General features: G+C 41.3%; 1 protein-coding gene across 2 annotated transcripts in view; it reads left to right on the top strand.

Moving 5' to 3' along the window:
- The first annotated feature begins 12,237 nt into the window (after positions 1 to 12,237).
- The window catches only part of CDK19 (cyclin dependent kinase 19), a 121,208-nt gene continuing 113,856 nt past the window's right edge, over positions 12,238 to 19,589 (top strand). The window contains exon 1 of one of the 2 annotated variants that reach the window (XM_056487836.1): positions 12,238 to 13,143. In XM_056487836.1, the coding sequence (XP_056343811.1) occupies positions 12,646 to 13,143 (498 nt within the window). In that variant the 5' untranslated portion in view covers positions 12,238 to 12,645. The remainder of the gene's footprint in view (positions 13,144 to 19,589) is intronic. The other variant, XM_056487837.1, reaches the window with a different exon arrangement.

Genomic DNA, 19,589 nt, shown 5'->3' with positions numbered 1-19,589 from the left:
AATTTAGAAATATATTGTGTAATAAATAAAATGTTGTGATTAAAGGAATTTAGTATCAGAAATTATCAATTTATTCTGCTGTTTTACTTGGTTTCAAATTGTATCCTTTCAAATTGCCACCAAAGGGCAAAGGAGACCTGGCTACAGCTGAGGGCTCTCAGCACCCCTCAGTGTGGCACATTCCATGTCACACAGCATGGGAACAGCTCGACCCTTCCAGCTATCCTGCAGCTTGATTTGGCCCTGCTCAGTAGCTTGTTTTATTTGGCTAATAAAGACACCCTAAAACTACTTAAAATTTGCACTATTTTACATTGCAGGGCAATTAGATAATATTAAATTAAAATGGCCTTATGAGATAAAGATAGATAGATCTAATAATGATGATAAAATTACTTACTGTGTTAGAGAGAAATTTATAGGAATATCCCATCAGTGAAAAAACATCCGTTATAATGCTATAAATGTGCTTGCACAGGGGGGTTACCTGCTTAGCATTATTGATTTTCCAATCAATACAGCAAGTATATTACACAAGGCTGCTTGCAGTCAAGGCTTTAGCATGGTTTAGATCTGTTTACACTGGTTTAGCTGTCAGCAGGGCAGCAGATGGATGTTTCCTTCCCAGCACTGCCAGAACTGATGAAGATCCAGCACCTTGTCACTTGTCACCATTCAGCAGCAGGTTCCTGCACCCACACCTGTTGCCTAGGTGCTCCTTGGCTCATCCCCTTGGATACTTCACTGGAGGTTGCTTGCCAGCCTCGCTGGCACCAGGGACCTGTTTGGGGTCAGTCTGGCAGAGCCGTGGTGGTAAATAGCCTATTGCAAATCGTCAGTGATAAAGGGCTGGGGAGAAGTACTGGAGCAAATGTTTGCAAACTTAATTTGTGCTTGTGATGTAAATGTATAGTCATAAAGCAAACAGACAAAAATAGTTCTAAGTCTATATAAGAGAAACCACCCACAAAAACTGAACGTGTTTGGTTAATAGTGCGTGAAATAAGTCCATATAGCTTCTGCATGTAGGAAAGAGGTCCTGAAGGGGATTTTATGTGACTTGCCTGCTGAAAGCTCTGCAGTGGTCAGGGCACAGCACTTAGATCTGCATTTTACACATGATCAGTTTGAGCTGGGAAATCAAATTCCCTATATTCTGAGGCTTTCTTCCATATTTTATCTTTATTGCCAGTACTGTTTCTCATACATAAGTGCAGAACCTCTCTATTAGCCCCTTTCTCTGTGAAAGTGTATTATGTGCTCTGCTGCCTGACCAATAGGACCTACAGTCACTGCATATTATTTCCTCATCAGTAATTTACAAAATTTACTCCTCTATTTTCAGTTTATCCAGAATTTGTATGACCACCAGAACGCTTTCAGACATTAAGATCTTCTGAAACATATTTTTGACACTAGATGGATTGTTCTACTGTTTCAGGGACCTGACATATTTTCAATGCAATCCAAATTTTTGCCAGTCATAAATAAATTCATTAGGAATGCAATTGAGTTCAGCACATCTTTGTCTTTCTTCCATCAAGGTCATGTCAAGGTGAATTTGCATCTGGCTATTTTTTTTTTCTTTTCCCCCCCTGCTTTTAGCGTGTTTTGGAAGGGATAAGTATGACATGTGGTATCAATATTCAAATGATATCAAGGAAAAGAGATTATTCAGAAAAGAAAGCATGCAATTTTATCAGGCTTTAGAACAGGTATCACATTACCTGCACTGTGCCAAAACCAGTTCTTTTTGCATCTGAATTCAGGTCAGGTACAGCCTAGGATGCTCAAAATGTGAAAAAATAATGCACTTAATAAAAGCAGAAAACACAGTCATACATACACTGTCTATGATTCTCATCTATGGATGTTCAAGTAGAAGATATTTTGTCTGCAGGAAGTCCTAAAGGAAGTGAAAATCTTTCATTCAGTAGAATTGTATAGTATGGATCTATGAATACTCTTTCTTTTTCTTTTTTAATTTATATATAATCCTTTCTAGGATTAAATGTAATTCTGACAATAAACTACAACTATATTTGTTTGGGAAATGATGCCTAACTGCTGGGGCAGAGACATTTACCAAGGACACATGTTCTGGCTCCTGAAACGTGCTGCCAGTGTCTACTAATTTCTGTATGAATCCAAATAAATCAAAATCACTGTACTTTTTCTGCTAAATGGCTTTGGGGATTTCCCTTGAATATTGTAAATGGTATGGAAACTCCTGAGATCAATATTTTGCATATTGCCTATTCATTCCATCGTTAAACCTTATTTATAAACTTCTGGGAACTGTATCTATTACATCATCAAAGGATACTTCTCTGGGACTGTAAGCCTTAGGAAACAGGGCTTAGGTGATATGTTTGCCTACTCATCTTGTCAGACCCTCTCTAATAACTTTTCAATCCGTAAGTTCATTTCAGTTACATTTGGCTCAGAAACAGAAAACTTCAGGCTATGAAATTCCTCCAAATTTCAACAAACACAGCAGCTCAGCAAAGCAAAGACTACTTCCTTCAAATTACTACTGTGACTGCAAGGCTGCTGCCTGAGCTCAAAGGTTATTTATTATGTTGAGTATGCTGGCAGCCAGCACACGCTCAGCTCAAAAGCAGCCACATCCTCTTGGTTCTCACCCAGCTGGTAGCTAGGAGGGAGCTGTGGGCACTGGGGGAAGGGAAGATGCATGATAGGCAGTGAACCTGAGGTGTGGACATGGGGAAAGCATGAAGAATGGGGCACAGATCCAAAGAAGCCAGAGCTTTTAATTTCATAGAGCAGAACTTGATCTCTACTTGGGACTGACAAGAGTCAAGAGCAACACATCAAAATTAAGCAGACTGAAGTGAGCTCAGCACCAAAATGGATTCTTAGTGTAACCAGCACAACAGTCACCATTTCAACAGATTTTCATTACCTTAATTTATCTTCTTTTCCTTAAGCATCCAGTTCACTACATACAATGGTTGGGATTTCACTACTGAGAACACCTTGGTAATCTGATGCCAGTCTACTGTTACTGTTTCTGTTACTATTGATAGCACAAATATTTCTATTTCAAGCATGCTCACTTCTATAACAAGCATGATAAAATTACAGCTCCCAGTGTTTTGTCTTATGCCAAAGAATCCATTGCAAGTGATGGACTCAATGGGTTATATGAAGAAAGCTTTGTTTGCATTAGCAGCTATCATTTTGCAATAATAAAGTACTACTAATAAAGGAATGGTTAGTACTCAGAGTGCCCATAGCTACTAATTAGATTTGAGACAGTCCTATTAAGGATGTCTAAAGATGATTGTTCCTGCTTTATAGCCAAAATAACTAAAACACCTATGATGCATTTACTCCAATGTTAACAAAGTGGTTTGAAACAGACTTACTATTAAAGCTCTATTTAAAGAGTATACTAAATGCACTTCATAAAATTTGAGTCTCCTTAGTCTGAGATGACAAACAAACAAAAAAAAAAACCCTTTCCATGTTTTTTTGCTTTCCAACAGTCCTGAGAAGCTCATGCATGTGTAAAATCCAAATTCCTGCAGTTCCTCAGAAGTCTCAGAGTAACTGGAGGAGCTTGTTTTACCATAGGTTTACCCATCACTAGAAAAACTTCAGTCAGGGGAAAATTTTGGTTTGGAAGTCATGGTATCAGACTGGGGCTGTGCAGAATCAAACACAACAGTTTCAGATTAAGGAAGATAAGAGATGAAAGCTCAAGTTCATGTGACACCCCATCACACTAAGGAGAGGTCAAACTTTAGAATGACATTATAGGCTGTTGGTAAGGATTCTGCTGGAGAGTAGAGCTGGGCCCAAGGTGGCAGGGTAATTTTGGCTTTCCTGGCCTCAATTTGTTTGCTTTTTCTGACAGCTGGACATATAGAAGGTGCAGGAACTTCCACAGCTGGACTGCCTGCAATCTGTCTGTCATATGGTGTAGCTCTTGCAGAAGCTACGTATGAGCTATAGGTTGCCTGTGCCTGCATTAAAGATTGGAAGAAGCAGCACATTGTGTTTGGTTGCTTCTCACAACAGGAACTATTACCAGTTTGTTAATCCCTTTGAGATTCATACTCCCTTTTTGCTGGCACCAGCAGATGGGAAAGAGAAAATTAACTGTAACTTCTATCCAGTCCCTAACAATAAGGATTTGGTTGTTTCTACCTACAGCATTGAATAAGAGAGTCATGGCAAAGCAATTAGTCCAGAAAGATGTATCCCATTTCCTTCTCATTCTTTCCTCAGAGCTTTTCTGTGGGTGGTGGGTTGATCCTTGCCAGCCACTAAACACCCACCCAGCTTCTCCCTTACTCCCCCTGAGGTGGGATGAGGGAGATAATTGAAAGGGCAAAAGCAAGAAAAAGGCATGGGTCAAGATAAAGACAGTTTCATAAGGCAATGAAAGAAAAAAGTATGAAGAAAAAGAAGTAAGTGATGGAAAGGCATTTACCACCTCCCACGAGCAGACTGATGCCCATCCAGTCTGCAAGCAATGGCAACTTTGCAAAACCTCCCCCCATTTTCATAACTGGGCATGATGTTACACAGTGTGCAGGAGCTCTCTGGTCAGCTCACGTCAGCCTACGTGCTGTGGGGGCAGAGTGAGAAACAGAGAAGGCCTTGATGCTGTGCGAGCACTGCTCAGCAGTAGCTTAAACATGGGAGTGTTATCAACACTGCTTTGGTCACAAATCTAAAACACAACACCACACAGGCTGCTGTGAGGAAAATTAACCCCCTCCCAACCAGACACAATGTACTACCAGAGGCTACAGGAAACCAAGGGCACCTTAGCCTTCAAGGGAACATTAATGTGAAAGTTAATGTACTTCAGCTTAGGTGCATTGATTTAACACTTTTGAATGTTCTAATTTTACTGAGTGACTGTGTAAAATTGGAGTGAAGATAAAACAGAAGCAAGTGATAAGTTAGCAGCAAGGGCATTCATATTCTGTAGTAAGAGTGATTGTGAATACATCATCCCCATGCTTCTAGTCTTGTTTGTGCATTTCTGTGAGGCCAAAGTCACAGTCACCTTCTCCTTGATACTTCATCCAGCCAAAAGCACCACAGGGGTTTGACAATAAAATTTTTGAGGTCTGGTAGCAAGGGCTTAAAAAATATTTCTTCTTCAGTGGTCAGAGCTTAAGTCTTTTCTATATATGGCATTAACAATAGGAATTTGACTCAGGATAATATTTTTTTTCTGAGTTGTATTGGCAATATTGTAGCCTGAAGTATAAAAAGATTTTGGTCAGTTCTTTTTTTAGGTTGACTGAAATTTGATCGAGTGCAAATTTTTTACTGGTTGATGGACAGAGCTAATAAAGCTAAGTGATAGTTTTAGTAATAGTTGAATTTAAATTTTTTTCTATAGATGGAAAAAATATTCCACCTTGCATTACAGGTAGCAAACCTTCTCGCCAAAAAAAAATAACCATGCAGGACAATGGAACTTCTGGTTTCTGGTCTCATTAGACCATCTGGCTTCCCTTTAAAATTCAGAGTTGCTCAACTTCTTCAGCAATGTGAGCCAGCAGCCAATGCTGTCATTTCCTATTTGGCTGTAAATACAGTTCTGGAATCTAGATAATTTAGGATTTTGCCACTGAGGCACAGATGGAGTTAGGAAATAATAAAATTAGGGTAGAAATAAGAAAACCAGAACTTCAGCAACATATTGAGGCTCTCAGAATAGGAGTTCTTAGGTTTTTCTAAATCCAATTCTGCCATAGTTACACAAAATCATTCACAGGCAGGAGGGATTTAGCTCTTGGATCACTTGTTTCTTTTGTTAGCATAGCTCCTCATATTCTAACAAACTGTGTTCCAGTGAATTCCTGTGCTAGAAGTTTCCTTTGCACCATAGCATACAATAGCTGTAAATGACACAATATTAATCAAATAGGCACTTTGTCTCAATTTGTTTTTTTACTATTTATCACTTCCCCTCCTCCAAATCATTTATCCTCCCAGCTAACAAATCAAAAAGTATTTAGCCTCTCTTCATAGGATCGTAAGAACGGCTGCACTAGACAAGATCAGAGGCCCAAAGAACACATGATTAAAAAGTATCAAAAAGGACAAGGAGGTAGCAATAATCCCATCTGTATGCCTTCCCATCTTCCAGTAATCTGAATACTGCAGACTTGCTAGGACAGTATCAGTATTTTGTATTTAAAAGCTGTTAATGTATTTGTAGTTTGCCACTTCAGTTTTCTGGGGTTTGGTTATTCAATCCTGAAATTACTGTAATCTTTCCTGTATGGACTTTGAGATGGGGTAACCAGAACTGAAAGCAACATGCAAGTAGTGCACAGCACTATAAATGTGTTTTACATTATGTTTTCTTATCCTCTTCCTAAAAAAGTTCATCTATCTCATGTTATTAATCACTCCTGAGCACTGAACCTTTGTTCAGAGAACTACTCACAGTGACTGCAAGGCTTTTCCTGGTTGACACTAGCTTTAAGAATTCATCATGTCTGTATGTTTTTACTCTCTTGTGCATTATGCTGCTTTGTGCTTTGGAATACTGCTTTTCAACTACCACTGCTCACACACTGTCGTGGAAGCCCCTTGCAGTACTTTTCAATCAGCTTTAGATCTCAATTACTGAATTTGTCCTTCAAACATTGTCATATCATCACTCGTGCCTTTTCCCAGTTCATTTATGAACTGTGAACAGCTCAGTGTTAGGTATGAATCCTTGTGGGATAACCTTTCTGCCATGAAAACTCACGGTTTACTTTTGTCTTTTGTCTTTTAACTGGTTAGTCCATGAACTGAGGGTCCTTCTTCTGCCATATAGAATAACAGAGACATGGGAAAATAGGTCAGGAAAGAAAAACAAGAAATCTAATTTCTCATCATGTTAATGCTACCTTACCTAAAAAAAAATTGACAGAGGTTTAGAGGTTTATCTGATGTTCTCATAAAAATATCTAATGATTTTAGTTTTAGTCTAATGATTACACAGTATCTTCAGACAATTGATCATCAAAGGTTTTCCTGTATATACATCTCACTTGGTACAACTGATGTCTGTTATTACTTGTCCGTCTCCTACCCTAAGACAATTTTACCCTAAGACATGCCCTTATGAACATTTCCTGTTGAAAACATTTGTAATAGGGCATCACAGTCTGATTGGCTAGGAGCAACACTAAAGAATAATATATATTCTCTTTATATAAATTATGTACATTGTATAGACCTGTTATCAAATACTGCTCTGTAGATGTAGCTTGTATTTAGGATGGATTCTGCCAATATAGTGGTATAAAACTTATTATAATCCAAAAAGTTGAAAACCTAAGAGTAGAACCCAGTGTGGTTCAGTGTGGTTTAGCACAATTCCATTTCTTCTGTGGGAATGAATTTAACAGCAGAAAGCTATCAGAGCAGCTTAGTTGTATACACTTCAAGGGTAAGCAAAGAAACATCTTTCCTTTTGTATTACATGGTACTGTCTTTTCCAGTGGATTCTCATGCGAAGTTTAGAATTACTTAACTTCCAAAAACTTTAATAACTGGCAGGGAAATGCAGTGGATGGAACATGATGGTGCTAGAATAAGAATGCCAACAATGCAGGAAGACTGAAACCATGCATAACAATGAAGACACAGAAACTCAGTTACACTGACTGTGCAGCTCTGAAGGATGAAATTTTAGGCTGCTATATTCGGAATTAGAGTTTATGCTTTCTCCATAATTATGGGCAACTTGTACATTTTTAGAATTCAAGGCTTTCTCTAAATCTCTGCTTTGGAGGTATTGGCTTGCCTTCTAAACCAGCTGTCATACTGACTCTCTAATGTGAACACAAAGGCATTAGTTAATAGTATCCTATGGCTTTTTTTTTTTTTTCATGTCAAACTGAAGCCAGCCCACAATACTGCATGTTGCTCCCCAAATGAAATAAGTAAATAAGTTTGTGCATCTTGTTTCACAATTCACAGACAGTAAGTGGATATCCCAAGAAAGATATACATGTAGTTATACTGGTTAAGCAATAAGGTTGAGGTATAAAGGCACAGTGAGAAATGCAGAATTATTTAATTTTAATTAATTCACTTTAATCACTATAATTTCACAAAAAAACCCCCTATTTTAGTTTGCTGTCTCTTGCTGTTTTTTAGTTGCTGAATTCTGAATTACCTTGATTTTGTCAAGTAAGTGTTCATACTTGCTGGTTTGTAAAGAGAAGGTAGGGAACAGTTTTTGCAAGGGCTCTTTTAACATGGAATAAAGAAGTACAGACTATTCTGGGACCAGGTTCTTGGATTATGCTCAAGAAAAGCAGCACAAGGTTTCTGGTTTAGTACTATTTGGATTATGGTACTATAAAAATGAATTTTAAAAACCCCAACAAAACAGAGCTGGCCAAATAATTATATCATGAGTGCAGAAGTCAGCACTCCCTTCTTTCATTCCTAGCATGCTCTCTAGATTTACAGTATAATCTTGATAGAGCCCCTTAGTTATGTACTTCATTTTTTAAACCAATACAACAAGGTTAATACTTTTGCTATAGGGGTTTAGAAGTTGATTGACATAAAAGATTCCAGAATTCAGAGTTTTACTGGGAATCATAACATATGAACTTAAAACCAATTGGGGGACTTTCTAATCTATCCCTATTAGAAATCCTCCAATATGCTATCCCACTTTGATTGGGTACTTCACACTCACACTAATATATGTCAAAATCCCAAGTATATCTCTACACATTCTGGAATAGGTCTATTTTTCTCTGCTTATGTAGAGATGATAACACAGTACATATGAGACCTCAATTCATCCTAAGGTTTCTCTGCTTGTATCCCTTGACATTCTGAGAGCCATCTTTCCACTCTGAAGGGAAGCAACATTGGTTTTAAATGTGACAGACAGAAATCAACACTGAGTGCATATGTTTATTAATATCTCACTCAAGATCTACTGGAAAAAATGCTCTCTTGATCCCTAAGAATCAAAAATTCCCCATCAGATTAACAAGTAAAAGCTTACAAAGAGAACGAGTTAAGAAAAGATGCTGCTACAAATGTGGCCAAGAAAAATAAAATATCCAACCACCAATCTTTTCATCTCACTAACAAATGAAGAGAGAATTCTAAGAGATTGCCCATGGAATGAAGCAAGCTGGAGAGAAAATAAGAACGTATTTTAAGTGCAAGGTAACCACAAAGAAGAACAATGTTCTGCATGTATCACCTTCTTGACATTGAAGTGTTAAAAACCAAACTTTGCTTTTTACATTAGAAATTCATGTCTTACCTGTGTTGGAGAATTGTTTAGAGATCTGGTGAGGATACTCAATTCCTCAGTTTTCAGTCTTGCTTGATGTACCTTTCACCTCCGGTGAAACTCAAGCAGAGTGACTTGAGATTTGGAAGAAATGGTAATTCTAACAAGTGACAAGTGGCATCTTCATTTAGGCTGGCAGGCTTAAAAAAGTCCTGCTTGCAATTTGCAAGCCCATAATTTTCTGTTCTGTTTGCTAGGTCTACTCAAACTTTCTGCACCAGCACAATTAACAAATGATACGGCACTGAATATTAAAAATGATATAGTAATTTCTCTTCTGACCAGAAATGAATAATACAATTGGTAAAACACTTTAAAAGAAAACATGGATGCTATTAAGTATGGGTTACTGGTATCACAACTGTTCTACTAGGTTGGAAGAGCAATGGAAATGTAATTTTTCTGTCTCTTTCTCTCGAACAATTTGCTGTCACTGCTCTGTAAATTGCTGCTGCTTTTCCTCTGGGAACCACCTGGAGAGGAGATGCCAGGCAGCTGTTTCCAGCACGTCTGACAGCCTGTGCCCACATAAACAGTTTTTTCCACCTTTATGAACTTGAAACAGAATCCTGCTGTATACTCCAATGTCAAGAAGAAACAAATGTGCCCATTTCCATCTTTCAGCCATGAATCAACAAAACTTCTGCATAAATGAGACAGTAGCCTCATTCTTACCAGCCTCTGAGCTGGCCTGTGCTTGAAGCTGTTTAATTGGTTCTACACTTTTAGTGGCTTTTGTGTGGCCAACATATGGATTCAGAAAGTGGAAGCAGGGCTGTGTCACGAGAGAAGGAATCAGGGCACAGGTCACGTTCCGTGTTTTTCACGACCAGCTTTGTACCAGTCCAGCTTTCACTGGCAGGGCTCACAAGGGGAATGAGAAGAGCATGGCTTGATTAGCTCAGGAAAAGCAAGGCTGTATGGGGATGAGACTGCTGTCTATAAATACTTTTGGCAGGGGTACACAGAGGAGAGTGGGAAAGGCTACTTCAGGACAGTATTTGCACAGGAAGAAAAGATAGACACGGTACTGGCCATAAGGAAATGCAGGTTTGACATTTCTAAAAGGCTCCCAGCTGTTAGAAAGGTTTCTCTCGGACAGCCTCCCAGTAGCAGCAGCGAGGGCCAAAATATTTACTGGCAAAACACAATTAATTTACGAAAGAAAGGATAAAATGGTTGCTTGCAACACTAGGGAGCTGTGTACAGGGTGGAAGGGAAATTATGCTGCCTTGGCTTACAAGTGCCAGGTTACCATAACCATAAGAGGGCTCTTAGCCCTCTTTCAGCAGCACTGTGGACTTAAAATGAATTATAATAAAAGACAGTCTTGTGAGTACATTGTAAAATTGAAAGACTAAAAACAAACGCCTTAGTGGTGAAAATGGGCAATAATGGCTCTTTTTCTTATTCAAAGAGGGAAATGGGAACTACTTGAAGAGTTTATTATTACCACCAGCAAGGTAGTCCATATTCCTATTGATGTTAAAACTGACAGAATAAATCTGAGTAAAATAACCTTCTACAGACAAGTTTCCTTTTTTTTTCCTTTCTTCTCAGTGTTGGTTTTGATTACTAGGTAACCAAAAAATCTAAAATGGTTTTGCAAAATCTAAATGGTTAGCTCTAATTTTAGTAAATGTCTTTAATGTTGACACTGAAAGATTGATGGTGTTCTTCCTCCCGGTCAGGAAAATTGCCAGCTCTTGATCAGGCCTTGCTCAGAAAGATCCACATCTGCAACTGTGAAGCAAAGCACTTGCAGTTCTCTGGAAAATATTACTTTGGTAAAGGAGTGATGAAGTTTTCTGAGAATTTCAGTTGCTACCTACCTGTCCCAAGGGAAATTCTGAATCATCTATTGCCTTCTGGAAGAAATAATCACCTCAAAATGGTTACACTCCTGCCTTTCCTTGAGAAACAAACTTCTGGCTATGACCTCATGACTTAGCTATGCACTAGTAATCATACATAGCACTGTACCTTATCGTGCAGTTGACACCTCCCTGTGCTTTGTCAGCAATGACAGCTTCTCATCAGCTCCTCTACACTCCCATCCAGCATGTACAAAAACTTTCCATTGTGGTAAGTAATGCTGGCAGAGCAGGTGATGAACTGAGATCGTTGCTGTATATGGAGAGATGCCATTTTTACTCTCCCCTCCTCTAATTTAATTCTGGTTCATTCACTTGCTGCTGGTAGGAGCAATCTGAGGTTGAAAACACAAGGTGCGACTGCCCTTTGCTTCTGGAGCGGGATGTGACCCGCAGGATGTATAAGGTCATGTCAAGGTTGACCTCACACTCCCTACAACTCCCTGAAAGGAAGCTGTAGGTGCGGGTCAGCCTCTTCTCCCAGACAAGTGACAGGGTGAGAGGAGATCATCTCAAGCTGCACCACAGCAGGTTCATGCTGGACATTAGGAAGAAGTTCTTTATAGACAGGGTCATTAGCCATTGGAATGGACTGCCTGGAGAGGTGGTGGAGTCACCATCTCTGGAGATATTTAGGGAAAGAATGGACATGGCACTTAGTGCCGTGGTCTATAGCTGACATGGTGGTTTGTCCATAGACCGGATTTGATCTCAGAGGCCTTTTCCAACCTGAGTCCACGATTCCGCGTGACTCTTCAGATATTGTTACCTCTGCGGCAGTTCCATAATGCCATTGAGCTTGCAGAGTGACGCTTCTTCACAAAAAAAAATCTTCAGGAGACTGAGATAACACTAAGAGCCTGAATGTTTCTGTGGTCTCAAAGCACTTTGATGAAATCTGAACCCCAAAGTGGCGCCACATCTTGTCTAAAAATCTCTCTGCTCGGGGCTGAAGTGGCACAGCACTGCTACGGCATCGGATCATAAAGACGGAGCAATACTCCTGGGCTGTATCTGAGCACAAACACAGTATGTGCCACTGTATTTCTGTAAGTTTATTTAACACCATCGAACCGCACGAAACCTCTAACGCGTCCCGGTTCCAACATGGACCCGCAGCGCCACAGCGCTGGGGCGGGCCTGGCCCCGCCCCGCCCCGCCCGCCGCACGGCGGGGCAGCACTGACCAATCACAGGGCAGCGTCCCGCAGGGAGGCGGAGCCGCACCGTGAATGGCAGCTGGCGAGATAAACAAGTCGCTGCACTGTTCGGTGCCCCGCAGCATGGGGTGCCCGTCCGCTGTCCATCCCCGTGTTCCTTCCTCCCTCGCTCCCTGCCAGCCAGAGGCGCCGCGTCCGGCCGCGCTCGCCGCTCCCGCCTCTGCGCTCAATGTGAAGAGTCAGCAAGTTCCCAGCGGCCGCTGAAACGCTCGGTGTCTCCGGGGAAGGCAATGCGCCGACGCCGCCCGGCCGGGGCGGCCCAAGGCATGCCGGGAGTTGTAGTTCTGCCGCTACGGCGTCCCGCCTGCGGCGGCGGGGCCGGCTCCCGCAGCCGCACTACGACTCCCGGCACCCCGCGCGCCGCGCCGCGAGGAGCCCAGTTGAAGCGGGTGGCGGCGGCGGAGCGCGCCCCCTCCCCCCCCCCCCCGCCGAAAAGCCCCAAACCAAAACAAAAACAAACCGCCCCCCGTCCCCCTCGCCCGCCGCCCCCGCCGAGCCCCGGACATGGCGGCGCCGGGAGGGGGCTCCGCCAGCTGCGGGTGCTGATCCGGCTGCCGCGTCCCCCTGCCCGCCCGTCCCTCCCCCGCCCATGGGCGAGACATGGACTACGAGTTCAAGTCGAAGCTGGCGGCCGAGCGCGAGCGGGTGGAGGACCTGTTCGAGTACGAGGGATGCAAGGTGGGCAGAGGCACCTACGGGCACGTCTACAAGGCCCGCCGCAAGGACGGGTAAGGGCCGCGCCGAGAACCCCCTCCACACACCCCCTTCCCCCCCCGCACCAGCGCCCTCCCCTCCTTCCTTCCCCTCCCTCCCTCCCTCCCTCCTCGGAAAGTTTGTGGCAGCGCGGGGGCCGGAGCGCCGAGCCCGCCCGGGATCCCCCGCCCCGCGCCGGGAGCGGGCCCCGCTGCCCCGGCCCCGCCGATCGCTGCCCGGCTGCTCGGAGTCACGGAGTCAGTCAGGCTGGAAAAACCCCTGAGATCATCGAGTCCACCCTATGGCCGAACATCACCGTGTTCGGCTAGACCGTGGCACTAAGTGCCACATCCAGTCTTTCCTCAAACGCCTCCAGGGACGGTGACTCCAGCACCTCCCTGGGCAGCCCACTCTAATGTCTAATCACCCTTTATGTAAGCAATCCTACCTAATGTCCAACCTAAAGCTCGTCCCGCTCTGCCCCGCTTCCCCCCGCCGTCCCTGGTGCGGTGTCACCAGGCTGTGCCCTGGGGTCGCCCTCACTTTGCACGCCGTGTTTCGGGTCATCACTGCATCTTTTGTGTGACCGCGTTCGTACTTTGGCGTTGTGTTCCGATTACTCGCAGGGGATTGGGAAGCCAGGAGCACCTGGCTCCTCCCGAGCGGCCGGGCAGCCCCCGGGGCGTGTGTGCGTCCCTGGTGTGTCCCCAGCCCCAGGTCGCGCTGATCCCAGTGCCGGCACACTTGGCTTGACTGCCTGTCTGGGATACACTCCTTGTAGGCAGAGCTGGCGGCTGCTGTCCAGTACCTACGTACAGGTGTGTCTCCATCAGTTTCCTGTGAGAGAGCAGAATGCAAGTCCCTATCCCCAAGCACCTGGCTGCTGGCTTGATCCAGAGGGGTCCTTTAGGCATTAAGCCCATGTCTGTTGGCTAAGGAAGGTTTCTTCTCTTCTCCAGAGAAGAGGTAGCTGAGGATAGATATTCCATGATGCCATTTTCACTGTGGTTAAGAGAGCAGTAGGGAGATATGGTTGTAATTTGGGATTGCTTGGTTGGCATGCAGTTGTTGAAGGGGAGCAGTCCTGAGGCCTGAGCAAGGCTCTCATGCAGATGTGGGTTCCAAACAGCATCCTTGGCTTTCAGAAGAGCTATTGAGCACTTTTTTACTGTGGTGTGTGCCTGGTGGACAAACACAGGCTGTGTTTGCAGAGTGTTCTAAGCATACTGTAAGGTTGGATAAAATACACCTGTGAATTGGGGGTGATTCCTTTCTGTCAGAATGCTAAAGGGAATAGCCTTCCATTATAGCCAACTGAAACCTTGAAAAATAAGAGACTGAAAGTGGAAAAATGACAGCTTTTAAATAAAATTTTGGAAGTAGTTAAGGGAATGCTGCTGCTTAACTTAATTGAGAAATCTAAGGATTCTTCTGTAGGAACAAATGTCATTCATGAGCATCTTGAAAATTTAAACTCTGATTAAGGAGGTTATAGTATAAAAACGATTAATAACTGAAAAGTGGACACTAATTCCAATGAAAAATTAAATACTAGGAAATGAGCTCTCATTCTAACTAGCTTGCTCTGCAACCTTAGGTATATTAGAGTACTAGGAGTACTAGAGGATAGATAACTTGAACTATCAAAGCTTTTCCAGATTTTACAGCTGCCACTGAGTTCTTCCAATATTTTTGAGTTAAGTGGTCATGGTTGCTTTTTTTTCCCTAGGTATTAATTTATGTATAAAATGTTTATGTAAAACGTACATGGAATATATTAAAGGAAACAGTAATAAAACCATTAAAAACGCTAATTAAATGTTTGTTGCTGTTCTTTGATATAGTAAGCCTAAAACTGTTCCTTGTAAGAAGAGCATAAAAAAAGGCAGAACTTTGGATTTACTTTTTAATGAAAGAAATTTTATGTAAGTTAAAAACAGACACTTTTCACTCCCTTCATCTGCAATGGAAAGCCATCACAGGAGTTACATTGCTGCTACAAAGCACTGTAAAGAACATGTCTTCAAAATCCCTAAAATAATAGCAGTATGAGAAATGCAAATGGGTAGTAAAGTGAAAGTAAATATGATAAAAAGATAGCTATATGTGTCAGAGCTGGGAATAATCAAAGGGAGACCTTGAGCCGTAAGAAAACTAACTGGTAAAAGGAAGTGCAAAGTTTCAGTGCTGTCAGATAGATTGACATGTAATATAACATGGCACAAATTCAATTGTACTATATACTCAGAGGCTTTGCTTCATGAAGCTTGAAAAGTGGCTTATTTTTTCTGAATTTTTCTTGGTCTTCATTTTATGGTATTTGTGAGTTCACTCTTAGTTGCTTTTGTGTAACTGTAGATTCTTGGGTGAAAGTAAGATGTGAACAATTTAGGGAAAAAAATTAGAGAACAACTGAAACCATTAATATGAGATAATTTCCTTATGTAAACACCTAACTAAAGTACATCTGCAGGTTGGAGGATATTTAGCATTAGTTCTGAACTTTAAGAGGTCCCTAATGAAAGAAAATAGCAAAAGAAATCCAACAGTGGTGCATATTTATTGTGTACTGATCACTGGGGGCTTTTGAGCCTCATGTAAAGGAATTTTTCTTTAGCTGATTGCAGAGACTGTTTCAGTATTTCCAATTTGCAAGGCATTCCTCTATAAAAGAGAGAGATTCTGGCTTCTTTCTTCATATAGTCAATTTACAGTCTCAGGAGACTGAGGGCAATAAGAACCTTGTAGCTCTGCAGAAATTCCACTGAGAACTTGTCACTTCATGTTTCAAAAAGTTGGCATAAGAATTTTATGAAATAGTAAAATGTGTTTATATGGAGCTTGGCAAGCTGTTCGATAAAATGCTTGTAAAATAGTAGTTGTGTTGCTTAGATCTCCGTGAATGGCTTGTGCATAAAAGCAGTTTTTTGACAAAGCAACAGCTTAGTTTGGCTTTTTCAGCCTGGAGTAGAATATCATTTGGGCATGTTTCTAGTGAGCTGACTGATTTCTATGAAAGCTAAAAGATTTTTTCTTTTTTAAATAGACAGTCAGATTTGAACAATGTTGGTGTTATATTTGAACCATTATCTTTTTAGAGATTTTGGACAGCTGCAGCTTCTGTTTAGTTCAGTAGTGTTTGCATGGTCTGATGAGGTCTGGAGGTACTACTTGTGTTATACATTTAGCTAAATTAGGCACCTGGATTTACAGAACTTTCATTAATACCTCTGTAGTCCAAAAGGTGTAGAAAATAGGTATTTATATAAGCTGTCCAATCCTTTATTTCATGTACACTAAAACTGGGTCAGTGACTTTGATGGGGGAAATCATGATATAAGCCTCATGATTGCAATTCAGTCATTGATATTAGGTTTTTAGCTCTTTTTGTGGAAAGAAATGTTACGGTCTGTAGCAGTAAAGTCTGGAAAGTCTGTTACAGTTTTTTTTGTTTGTGCTTTAAAGCATCATGTTGACTTTTGCTAAGTGTTTTGTTGGACACATTCACATCTTTCTAGTAAAGCAAAGAATGCAACTTTTCCAGTCATGGTTAGGAAAACGTAGTTTTGTTTCATGCTTTACCTCTCCTGATTATGTTCCTTGTCACTTCTTTGATCGCATTCTAAACTATGATATTGTGCTTAGTGGTTTCACATCTTGTATCTCCTCCTCGTATGAGAGGCAAGTCTTAGCACGAGTGAGATTTGGAAATTGCGTTTGCTGTGTATGCCTGAGTTATTTTCCTTTGCTTTTTCGAAATGATCAGTCTTTGAGTCCTGGCCACTCTAGAGTATTTCTGTTCCTTCACCAGGATGTCAGTCCACCTGCAGGTGGATGTTTGCATGAGTCAGCAGGCTGAAAAGATACCACTGCTGGTTAGTCAGGAGCGCAAGGAATAGTGGGATGCTTGAGTCAAGTAGAAAATAGGCCACTCTGTTTTTCATTCTGTAGCAACCACAGCAGATGCAACACTTGCAAAAGCTATATCTTCATGTGAATAAAACCTTTCTATTTATTGCTGTTTCTGCTTACCTGTAAACAAACAACTAAGGGTGGTTGCTTTTTCTCAATCCTGGGCTATTTTATTTTTTAATTGACTCGCTAGCTGTATTTGGGCAACAAAGGTTATAATAAATATTACCTGTATACCTGCTTGGAAAGAAAAAAAAAAAGGTCAGTTTGATCTGTATGTTTCAGAACACCTTTCAAAAAGCAAGTATTAGCCAAGTTTTAATCTTGTTACTGAAGGAATGACAGAAATACGAAGTGATCAGCTTTCAAAATGATGGCAGTAGAAGGGCCAGGATTTGTACCCTGGGCAGCTCCCAGGCTCAGTGCCGGCTCAGTAGCTGGTGCTACCCTGGGGGACCCTCCTGCCATGTTATCCTTTGTCAAGCATAAAAGGTTTGGCTACACTTACAATGTATCAGCTGAACCATGTGCTACTGTAGTAATATACTTTTGTAACTTGTCAGATTACTTTGTTACTGTATCTGTTAGTTTTAAAAAGAGGGTTGGTATAAAACAGGTGTCACTTTCTTTGCCCGTACAGATTTCCCTTTTGAAAACTGGGGAACAGTGATTCAAGTCCAGAAACATCACTGTAGAATACAGGCAGAGGGAGGGAAAGACAAATATTATTTCCCTCTTCTCTTTCCTGTCTTTCAGTACTGTAAGCTTGTAACTGAAGAGGAGAGTCTGTTTTCCTCCTTGGACTGATATTGATGTGCAGAATCACTAATGTAAGGTTCTTTACTCACAGCATCCAAGTCCACATATGAATTGAGTGCTCCCTTCCTGGCAGTGCTCAAGGCCAGGTTGGATGGTGCTCTGAGCAGCCTGCTCTAATGAAAGGTGTCCCTGCACATGGCACAGGGTGGAACTAGATGATATTTAAAATTCCTTCCAACCCAAACCATTCTGTGGTTCTATGAAAGGTAGGACATGGGGAGAGAAAGAAGGATGAAGTATAAAGCCAAGGCAAATATATAATTTTAATGCACGAATGTTCCTTATGGTTGTGGCCATGTCAACTTTCATTTGTTTCAGTTTTTTTTATTTGATGAATATTCTTTGTTTGAAGCAGAAGTGGAAAAATATTGATTAAGAGAGGAAAAAAAATCTACTATGAGGCATGGCTCCATTGGAAAAACAGAACTGGGGCAACTTGGTGTATTTGGTATTTCTGCTAATATTGTTACATTGTTCAGCGGTTGCATCTGGTCAAGGTGGTGGCTCTGGTCACTGTGGTGGCAGAAAACTTGGTGTAGAAGAGGTAAAGGTAATCTGCTTGATCTCTTAAATCAGTGTTCGTATAGCAATTAATTTGTTTACTGTTCTCCTCGTATTCTTATTTTGTAAAACTTAAGTAATTTAAGTTACATAGCAGGAGTTTGTCAGGAGAGGAAACTTGCACTCAAGTTAGCTGAATGCTGCAAATGAGCGGCGTTGGTGGCAAAATGACAGGGGAGCGAGTACATGTGTACTGCAGTTGCATTTACTTTTAAAAGAGAGGCAACTCACTGATGTGGCAAAGATTATACTCTCTTGAATGTGAAACTGGAGTATTATTTACCAATGCAAGTTGATACTTGCAAGACATTTTAGAGTCTATAATAATTTGTGTCTTTATATTTTCTTACTTCCTCTATTTGACATTGCCTTGAACATAAGTAATTTGAGTGTTGTAAGAGCTGTAATTGCTCTTTGCTAATATAAACCTGTGACAGGCTAAATCAAGAATTATTGACTGAAGTCAGAATGCAATGTATTAGATCCTAAACAATTACTTCTCTCTGCAAGAAAATCTCATACCAGTTATGGTATCTGAAAGCCTGTGGTTTGCTTTCCACTCTTTTTTCTTTTCCTGATGAAATTTCTTTTCTTGAGGAAGGTAAAATGGCTGAAGGTGTTTATGCCTTGCTAAAATCTCTCAAAAGCAAAGAAAACCTAAATAGATATACCTGCAAATCCTGAAAATACCTCTTAACCACTGAATGCTCTCAATATATGTGAGAAGGTGCAGCAGAACTAAACCAAACCTGTCTAACTAGTTGCCTGCCATGCATTCTAATAGAAAAGTCCCCATCTAGGAAGAGATAATTAGTGCTTCATATCTGTGCTTTAATGAGAGCTGCTGTTGCAACTACACCGTGGCTTTGCTTCCTGCCCAAGAGGATAGTGCAAGTGGTGATGAGTAATTTTTAGTTCTTCCCACAGATTCTTGCATATGGTTTCTGCCATGGCTGTTTTGTCGTTTCTTCTGTTACTGTCTCTGAAACTAAGTGCAGAAATGAGCTGTAAAATGCATTATCACCTTTCAGAAAGCAAATAGTATTTGGCTGATGTTCTGTCTGCTACTGTGACAAGCACAAAGGTGGTGTGGTGGTAGGAGCCTGAAAAAGAAAGGGGTCAGTAAGATGTAGAAGGGGCTGTATTTGAGAGAAACAGATGAGTTTTTTCCCAAACTTGCAAAGAAAGA

The sequence above is a fragment of the Oenanthe melanoleuca genome, chromosome 3 (genome assembly GCF_029582105.1).
Source record: "Oenanthe melanoleuca isolate GR-GAL-2019-014 chromosome 3, OMel1.0, whole genome shotgun sequence".
Classification (NCBI taxonomy): domain Eukaryota; kingdom Metazoa; phylum Chordata; class Aves; order Passeriformes; family Muscicapidae; genus Oenanthe; species Oenanthe melanoleuca.
Note: the sequence above shows the minus strand (reverse complement) of the source record. Positions and strands in the feature narration are given on the sequence as shown.